This window comes from Oncorhynchus tshawytscha, unplaced genomic scaffold, assembly GCF_018296145.1.
Source record: "Oncorhynchus tshawytscha isolate Ot180627B unplaced genomic scaffold, Otsh_v2.0 Un_scaffold_1349_pilon_pilon, whole genome shotgun sequence".
Classification (NCBI taxonomy): domain Eukaryota; kingdom Metazoa; phylum Chordata; class Actinopteri; order Salmoniformes; family Salmonidae; genus Oncorhynchus; species Oncorhynchus tshawytscha.
The window spans coordinates 369,984-379,413 of NW_024609805.1; the positions used below are offsets into that span (position 1 = coordinate 369,984).

At 41.7% G+C, this 9,430-nt stretch overlaps 1 protein-coding gene across 1 annotated transcript; it reads right to left on the reverse strand.

Annotated features, from left to right (window-relative positions):
- Positions 1-212: 212 nt before the first annotated feature.
- On the reverse strand, positions 213-5,071 carry LOC121845949 (C-C motif chemokine 2-like). The gene is made up of 6 exons (XM_042318444.1): positions 4,729-5,071; positions 4,476-4,602; positions 3,244-3,352; positions 1,604-1,670; positions 1,354-1,480; positions 213-405 (listed from the first exon to the last, which is right to left on the reverse strand). The coding sequence occupies exons 1-6, from the start codon at positions 4,793-4,795 to the stop codon at positions 294-296; spliced, it is 609 nt and encodes a 202-aa protein (XP_042174378.1). The 5' UTR covers positions 4,796-5,071; the 3' UTR covers positions 213-293.
- Positions 5,072-9,430: the final 4,359 nt, after the last annotated feature.

Genomic DNA, 9,430 nt, shown 5'->3' on the forward strand with positions numbered 1-9,430 from the left:
TAAAGTTCACAGAGTTATAGACCTGTTAGGTTGTTGTATAAAGTTCACAGAGTTATAGACCTGTTAGGTTGTTGTATAAAGTTCACAGAGTTATAGACCTGTTAGGTTGTTGGTTAATGTTCAGAGTTATAGACCTGTTAGGTTGTGATTTAAAGTTCACAGTTACTTCACAGTATTGTAAATAAATATGAATGAAATAATATTACTGTATGTCCAACAAAAATACAATATTTATTTTCTTGACAGATCTGACAGTTATGGCAGTGAGTTTGTGGTGGCGGTGGTTGATGACATCATCGTTGTCCTGGCAGAGACAACGATCTGCTCTCAATCTTGGTCACATAACTCTGGACCCAGGCCTGAGATGGGTCGACACAAAATCGATTCCCTTTCTTTGTTGTAAACCTGCAACCAATAAACAACAGACATATATTTAGGGGTAACTAAACAAGGCACACACCAAACTCACATGTGGAAGACTACTGTATGGATGTTCCAACATGACTCTGTGTGTATTGTGCATGTACCTACAGTCCTACTGGCTGAGTATGAAGACAAGTATCGGACCATTCAATTACATTCAGAATCACTATGTCATTATTAGGACTGTCAAACCATTACAACATTCTATCCAGAATATGTTTTACGATTAATCTATATATATATACAGTGGGGCAAAAAAAGTATTTAGTCAGCTTGTTTGTAGGTGACCAAATACTTATTTTCCACCATAATTTGCAAATAAATTAATAAAAAATCCTACAATGTGATTTTCTGGATTTTTTTTCTCATTTTGTCCGTCATAGTTGAAGTGTACCTATGATGAAAATTACAGGCCTCTCTCATCTTTTTAAGTGGGAAAACTTGCACAATTGGTGGCTGACTAAATACTTTTTTGCCCCACTGTATATATTAATATAGAACCTCTGAGGTTGCAACCATGCATCCCTAGCAACACAGAGGTTGTAACCATGCAGACCTAGCAACAGAGGTTGTAACCATGCAGCCCTAGCAACAGAGGTTGTAACCATGCAGCCCTAGCAACAGAGAGTGTAACCATGCAGCCCTGGCAACAGAGGTTGTAACCATGCAACCCTAGCAACACATTTGGCCGCCCACCAAGGATATAGAACATGTTATGTCCTGTAGAAATCTAAATCTGTGTGTGTGTGTGTGTGTGTTTGTGTGTGTGTGTGTGTGTGTGTGTGTGTGTGTGTGTGTGTGTGTGTGTGTGTGTGTGTGTGTGTGTGTGTGTGTGTGTGTGTGTGTGTGTGTGTGTGTGTGTGTGTGTGTGTGTGTGTGTGTGTGTGTGTGTGTGTGTGTGTGTGTGTGTGTGCGTGGTGGTTAACTTACACAAGTGCTTGTTGAGGGCAGCTACTAGAGGTTCTAGAAACTGAAACCACTGCACCAAGAGGGATCCTCCTCTGGGAGAACTTCACACAGCAGTCTCTGGTAGTCTTTAATGAAATCCCCATGACAGCTGGAAACAAAGAACGATCACACTCACTGGTCAACACAGGCATCTCTTGTGGTGCTTCTTCCTAGACACTCATATGCATACTGTACACACACACTGTACAAACACACACACACACACACACACCTGTAGACGTCGTATGCAGGGAGCAGAGCAGTCCCAGGAGGAGTAGAGCAGTCAGGGTCTTCATGGTTCAGAGATGGTTGAGATGCTGAAGATTGTATTGTCTGAGATGTTCTCTGATGTTCTGGTCTCTGATGTTCTGGTCTCTGATGTTCTGGTCTCTGATGTTCTGGTCTCTGACGTTCTGGTCTCATTCTATGTCTGAGTTCTGTTCTGATCTCTCATTATATATGAACAGCTATTACATAACAACTCAACCATGAAAAGCCCTTCCCTCAATTTCTGTTCCTCTTCTCTGGTCAAAAGTGGACTCACTTCAGCACTGCTGACAATAACAACTTGTGTAGAATTGCTTGCTCAGCATTCATATGTACATTATGCATTGGTTTTAACATTCTCACAAGATATCAAAATAGTTTGTTGGTTAATGTTCAGAGTTATAGACCTGTTAGGTTGTTGGTTAATGTTCAGAGTTATAGACCTGTTAGGTTGTTGGTTAATGTTCAGAGTTATAGACCTGTTAGGTTGTTGGTTAATGTTCAGAGTTATAGACCTGTTAGGTTGTTGGTTAATGTTCAGAGTTATAGACCTGTTAGGTTGTTGGTTAAAGTTCACAGAGTTATAGACCTGTTAGGTTGTTGGTTAATGTTCAGAGTTATAGACCTGTTAGGTTGTTGGTTAATGTTCAGAGTTATAGACCTGTTAGGTTGTTGGTTAATGTTCAGAGTTATAGACCTGTTAGGTTGTTGGTTAATGTTCAGAGTTATAGACCTGTTAGGTTGTTGGATAAAGTTCACAGAGTTATAGACCTGTTAGGTTGTTGGTTAATGTTCAGAGTTATAGACCTGTTAGGTTGTTGGTTAATGTTCAGAGTTATAGACCTGTTAGGTTGTTGGTTAATGTTCAGAGTTATAGACCTGTTAGGTTGTTGGTTAATGTTCAGAGTTATAGACCTGTTAGGTTGTTGGTTAATGTTCAGAGTTATAGACCTGTTAGGTTGTTGGTTAATGTTCAGAGTTATAGACCTGTTAGGTTGTTGGTTAATGTTCACAACTTGGAAATGAGGAAGGGAAAGTGAAAAACAACACATTTCACCAATCTGCAGTATGTGACAGATAAACATATATCTAAGAGTTTTGTTGGAGTTGAGTTGAACAGTTTATTCTGTTTCTGTGTTCCTGACTGTTGACCTCTGTTGTCTTGGAAACAGAGTTCTCTGTAGTTCCATGAGTTCTAACACATGAACTGTTTCCTGAAGGAAGAAACAACCAACATGCTGAATCTGCTGGTCTCTAGTCTATGGAAATAGTTGATGTCTGTCCATGTAACTGGCAGCACGGCTGAAGTGGTTGTGAAGAACTCGCACTCACAAAATGTGAAGCTTTTGTAATCAAAGTATGAATATCACAATAAGAATACAATTACCTTCGTTATTAAAATGTTAAAATTATTTAGCTTTATTGCTGAATTTTTTTTTGTTTGTTGACAAAACAATTTCAAAATACACAGTAACTTCACAGTTTTGTAAATAAATAAGAATGAAATAATATTACTGTATGTACAACAAAAATATTTGTTTTAAATTCTTGACAGATCTGACAGTTATTGCAGTGAGTTTGTGGTGGCGGTGGTTGATGACATCATCGTTGTCCTGGCAGAGACAACGATCTGCTCTCAATCTTGGTCACATGACTCTGGACCCAGGCCTGAGATTGGTCGACACAAAATCGATTCCCTTTCTTTGTTGTAAACCTGCAACCAATAAACAACAGACATATATTTAGGGGTAACTAAACAAAGCACACACCAAACTCACATGTGGAAGACTACTGTATGGATGTTCCAACATGACTCTGTGTGTATTGTGCATGTACCTACAGTCCTACTGGCTGAGTATGAAGACAAGTATCGGACCATTCAATTACATTCAGAATCACTATGTCATTATTAGGACTGTCAAACCATTACAACATTCTATCCAGAATATTTCAAATGTTTTACCATTCATTTATATATATTAATATAGAACCTCTATGAGGTTGCAACCATGCAGCCCTAGCAACAGAGGTTGTAACCATGCAGCTCTAGCAACAGAGGTTGTAACCATGCAGCCCTAGCAACAGAGGTTGCAACCATGCAGACCTAGCAACAGAGGTTGGAACCATGCAGCCCTAGCAACAGAGGTTGGAACCATGCAGCCCTAGCAACAGAGGTTGTAACCATGCAGCCCTAGCAACAGAGGTTGCAACCATGCAGCCCTAGCAACAGAGGTTGTAACCATGCAGCCCTAGCAACAGAGGTTGTAACCATGCAGCCCCAGCAACAGAGGTTGTAACCATGCAGCTCTAGCAACAGAGGTTGTAACCATGCAGCCCTAGCAACAGAGGTTGTAACCATGCAGCCCTAGCAACAGAGGTTGTAACCATGCAGACCTAGCAACAGAGGTTGTAACCATGCAGCTCTAGCAACAGAGGTTGTAACCATGCAGCCCTAGCAACAGAGGTTGCAACCATGCAGCCCTAGCAACAGAGGTTGGAACCATGCAGCCCTAGCAACAGAGGTTGGAACCATGCAGCCCTAGCAACAGAGGTTGTAACCATGCAGCCCTAGCAACAGAGGTTGTAACCATGCAGCCCTAGCAACAGAGGTTGTAACCATGCAGCCCTAGCAACAGAGGTTGTAACCATGCAGCCCCAGCAACAGAGGTTGTAACCATGCAGCTCTAGCAACAGAGGTTGTAACCATGCAGCCCTAGCAACAGAGGTTGTAACCATGCAGCCCTAGCAACACATTTGGACCCGCCCACCAAGGATATAGAACATGTTATGTCCCGTAGAAATCTAAATCTCTGTGTGTGTGGTTGTGGTTAACTTACACCAGTGCTTGGCGAGGGCAGCTACTAGAGGTTCTAGAAACTGAAACCACTGCACCAAGAGGGATCCTCCTCTGGGAGAACTTCACACAGCATTCTCTGGCAGTCATTGCTGAAATCCCCATGACAGCTGGAAACAAAGAATGATCACACTCACTGGTCAACACAGGCATCTCATGTGGTGCTTTTTCCTATACACTCATATGCATACTGTACACACACACTGTAGACACACTGTACACAAACACACACGTACGCTGTGCAGATGTCGTATGGAGGGAGCAGAGCAGTCCCAGGAGGAGTAGAGCAGTCAGGGTCTTCATGGTTCAGAGATGGTTGAGATGCTGAAGATTGTATTGTCTGAGATGTTCTCTGATGTTCTGGTCTCTGATGCTCTAGTCTCTGATGCTCTAGTGTCTGATGCTCTAGTGTCTGATGCTCTAGTGTCTGATGCTCTAGTCTGGTTTTATGTCAGAGGTCTAGCTGAACCTCTGGTCTGGTTCTGTGTCAGAAGTCTAGCTGATGCTCTGGTCTCTGATGTTCTGGTCTCTGATGTTCTGGTCTCTTATGCTCTGGTCTCTGATGCTCTAGTCTGGGTCTGTGTCAGAAGTCTAGCTGATCCTCTGGTTCTATGTCAGGTCTGATCTGACCTGTCTTTTATACAGAGAGCTGGTCCATCAGACCCATTGACAATTGACGGGGGAATCTCCCCTCTATACCCTCATTCACTCTGAATATCTTTCTAAGAACCAACATTCTGCCCTTCAGGTTCCTCTTCCTCAATTCTCTGTAACTCTGTTTCCTCCAGGATGTTCAGCAGCGCTGCTATTTTCTGAAATACTCAGAATACATTTACTGGAGAATTGCATATCAATGGAAGGATATTAAAGTGGACTATATACTATATGATACATTACATCAAATACAAGAACAATTCAAATGAAATTAAGTTCTCTACATTATAACCAACTAGTTTGTATGTAATTCTTGAAATCAACTATGTGTCTTACAACATTTAAATGCAGATTTTAGGATGTGTGTATTTTGATTAAAAACCTGTAGCATACTGTTAACCTTTACATCATAGTGAAGTTAAATCATAGAATCTTTTATAAATTCATCTCAGATGTAGTGTGGTGTGGTTTGTGTCTTCCCTCCGTTTGGAAGGTTGGTGGTTTGTTCCCAGGTCGAGTCATAACAAAAGCCCCAAAAATGGGACCCAAAGCCTCTTTGCCCCTTTAATGCTGAGTGCCAAGCAATCTGTGAATTCCATTTTTGGATGAATGAAATAGTTATAAACACCCATTGATACTTGAGGAATATAACTTATACAGTTGAAGTCAGAAGTTTACATACACTGTAGCTAAATAAATGTAAACTCAGTTTTTCACAATTCCTGACATTTAATCCTAGTAAAAATTCCCTGTTTTAGGTCAGTTAGGATCACCACTTTTATTTTAAGAATGTGAAATGTCAGAATAATAGTAGAGAATGATTTATTTCAGCTTTTATTTCTTTCATCACATTCCCAGTGGGTCAGAAGTTTACATACACTCAATTAGTATTTGGTAGCATTACCTTCAAATGGTTTAACCTGGGTCAAACGTGACGGGTAGCCTTCCACAAGCTTCCCACAATCAGTTGGGTGAATTTTAGCCCATTTCTCCTGACAGAGCTGGTGTAACTAAGTCAGGTTTGTAGGCCTCCTTGCTCGCACACTCTTTTTCAGTTCTGTGAACAAATGTTCTATAGGACTGAGGTCAGGGCTTTGAGATGGCCACTCCAATACCTTGACTTTGTTGTCCTGAAGCCATTATACCACAACTTTGGAGGTATGCTTGGGGTCATTGTACATTTGGAAGACCCATTTGCGACCAAGCTTTAACTTCTTGACTGATGTCTTGAGATGTTGCTTCAGTATATCCACATAATTTCCCTACCTCATGATGCCATCTATTTTGTGAACAGCACCAGTCCCTCCTGCAGCAAAGCACCCCCACAACATGATGCTGCCACCCCCGTGCTTCATGATTGGGAAGGTGTTCTTCGGCTTGCAAGCCTCCCCCTTTTTCCTCCAAACATAACGATGGTCATTATGGCCAAACAGTTTCATCAGACCAGAGGACATTTCTCCAAAAAGTATGATCAGGTCTAGAAGCAGTGGCTTCTTCCCTGCTGAGTGGCCTTTCAGATTATGTTGATATAGGACTTGTTTTACTCTATATATAGATAATTTTGTACCTGTTTCATCCAGCATCTACACAAGGTCCTTTGCTGTTGTTCTGGGATTGATTTGCACTATTCGCACCAAAGTACGTTCATCTCTAGGAGACAGAACGTGTCTTATTCAGCGGTATGCTGGCTGCGTGGTCCCATGGTGTTTATACTTGCGTACTATTGTTTGTACAGATGAACGTGGTACCTTCAGGTGTTTGGAAATTGCTCCCAAGGATGAACCAGACTTGTGGAGGTCTACAATGTTTTTTCTGAGATCTTGGCTGTTTTCTTTTGATTTTCCCATGATGTCAAGCAAAGAGGCACTGAGTTTGAAGGTAGGCCTTGAAACACATCCACAAGTACAGCTCCAATTGACTCAAATGATGTCAATTAGCCTATCAGAAGCTTCTAAAGCCATGACATCATTTTCTGGAATATTCCAAGCTGTTTAAAGCCACAGTCAACTTAGCATATGTAAACTTCTGACCCACTGGAATTGTGATGCAGTGAATTATAAATGAAATAATCTGTCTGTAAACAACTGTTGGAAAAATTATTTGTGTCATGCACAAAGTAGATGTCCTAACCGACTTGCCAAAACTATAGTTTGTTAACAAGAAATTTGTGGAGTGGTTGAAAAACGAGTTTTAATGACTCCAACCTAAGTGTATGTAAACTTCTGACTTCAACTGTAAATGCTTCATGAGTTGAGTTGAACTGTGAATATAAGCTTATTTGACTCAAATGCTTGTGAACAGCGTAAATTGAACCTTTATTTAACTAGGCAAGTCAGTAAAAGGTATATTCGTATCTACAATGACGGACTACACCGCCCGAACCCGGACGACGCTGGGCCAACGGTTTGATTATATATTATTATTATATGATTAATTATAGAAACAAGTTAACAAACGCTACGGGTAGTTTTGGACTAGACAAGACTACAGTATACATATATATACTCCCCACACTCACACCAACTTCACTAGACTTCTGTAGACTCTGTATCTCTCCCTACACTCACACCAACTCCACTAGACTACTGTACTCTCCCCACACTCACACCAACTTCACAAGACTACTGTAGACTCTGTATCTCTCCCTACACTCACACCAACATCACTAGACTACTGTAGACTCTGTATCTCTCCCCACACTCACACCAACTCCACTAGACTACTGTACTCTCCCCACACTCACACCAACTTCACTAGACTACAGTAGACTCTGTATCTCTCCACACACTGACACCAACATCACTAGACTACTGTAGACTCTGTATCTCCCCCCACACTCACACCAACTTCACCAGACTACTGTAGACTCTGTAACAATCCCCACACTGACACCAACTTCACACTCAGCAGAAACAGAATTGAACTGTATAATTGATTTTCAAGAAATTCTAGAAAAATGTTTCCATAATTCCATTATGTTCTGTATTCAAAATGACAGAAGACTTCCTGTAGGCCTGATATGTAATCATACTGACCTACCCATCTGTCTATACAATCATACTGACTGACCCATCTGGCTCTACAATCATACTGACTGACCCATCTGGCTCTACAATCATACTGACTGACCCATCTGGCTCTACAATCATTCTGACTGACCCATCTGTCTATACAATCATACTGACTGACCCATCTGGCTCTACAATCATACTGACTGACCCATCTGGCTCTACAATCATACTGACTGACCCATCTGGCTCTACAATCATACTGACTGACCCATCTGGCTCTACAATCATACTGACTGACCCATCTGGCTCTACAATCATACTGACTGATGGCTCTCTTTCTATATCATTAAATTATCAGGGATCAAGGTAAGACCCAGATGCAGACCGTGTCGCAGTAACAATGTTTATAGCAGCAAAAGGGGCAAAGGTACAGGACGGCAGGCAGGCTCAGGGGCAGGCAGAGTGGTCTGACAGGTGGGTACAGCGTCAGGACAGGCAGGGGTTAAAAACCAGGAGGACGAGGGAAGAGCTGAGCTGACACAAAACCGCTGGTTGGCTTGACAAACAAGACAAACTGGCAACAGACAAACAGAGAACACAGGTATAAATACACAGGGGGAGATGGGCGACACCTGGAGGGGGGTGGAGACAATCACAAGGACAGGTGAAACAGATCAGGGTGTGACGTAAATACGTTTCAAGTGAAGATGCATATTTTGCTGACACACGCACTGAACCAAGTATCCTGTTTCTGTTCAGAAAGACTCAAGTAAAGAGAGACGTCTCTTTTTAAAATAACTCTCACTTCCCTGTTCTGTCACCAGAACTTTGTATGATGCAAATGACTGCGGCTTTTCTAAGAACAAACACTGCAGCGCTCTTCTCTCATTGTCATTCTCAAAATGTTTGTAATAATTTGAAGCCAGAGTTCACAGTACTGCACAGATTTACTGGTGGAAACAGGGAGGGACTGACAGTAACTGAACTGGCATGCAAATAACAAACATGTTCATTACAATACAGAATCATTTTTAAATGTCTGCTCAGAGAAGTGAATGAAGGAATAAATAAATTAACAAATGAATGAATTTATGACTAAATTAATTGAAACAAACTACAGTTACCACCCAGCAAACATGACCCCATTTGCCCCATGTGGGCACGGGCTAGTCCACACCAAGCCCACACCAGCCCAATGGGCTGGTCCACACCAAGACCACATAAAGAGCACACCATCCCAACGGGCTAGTCCACACCAAGCCCACACCATCCC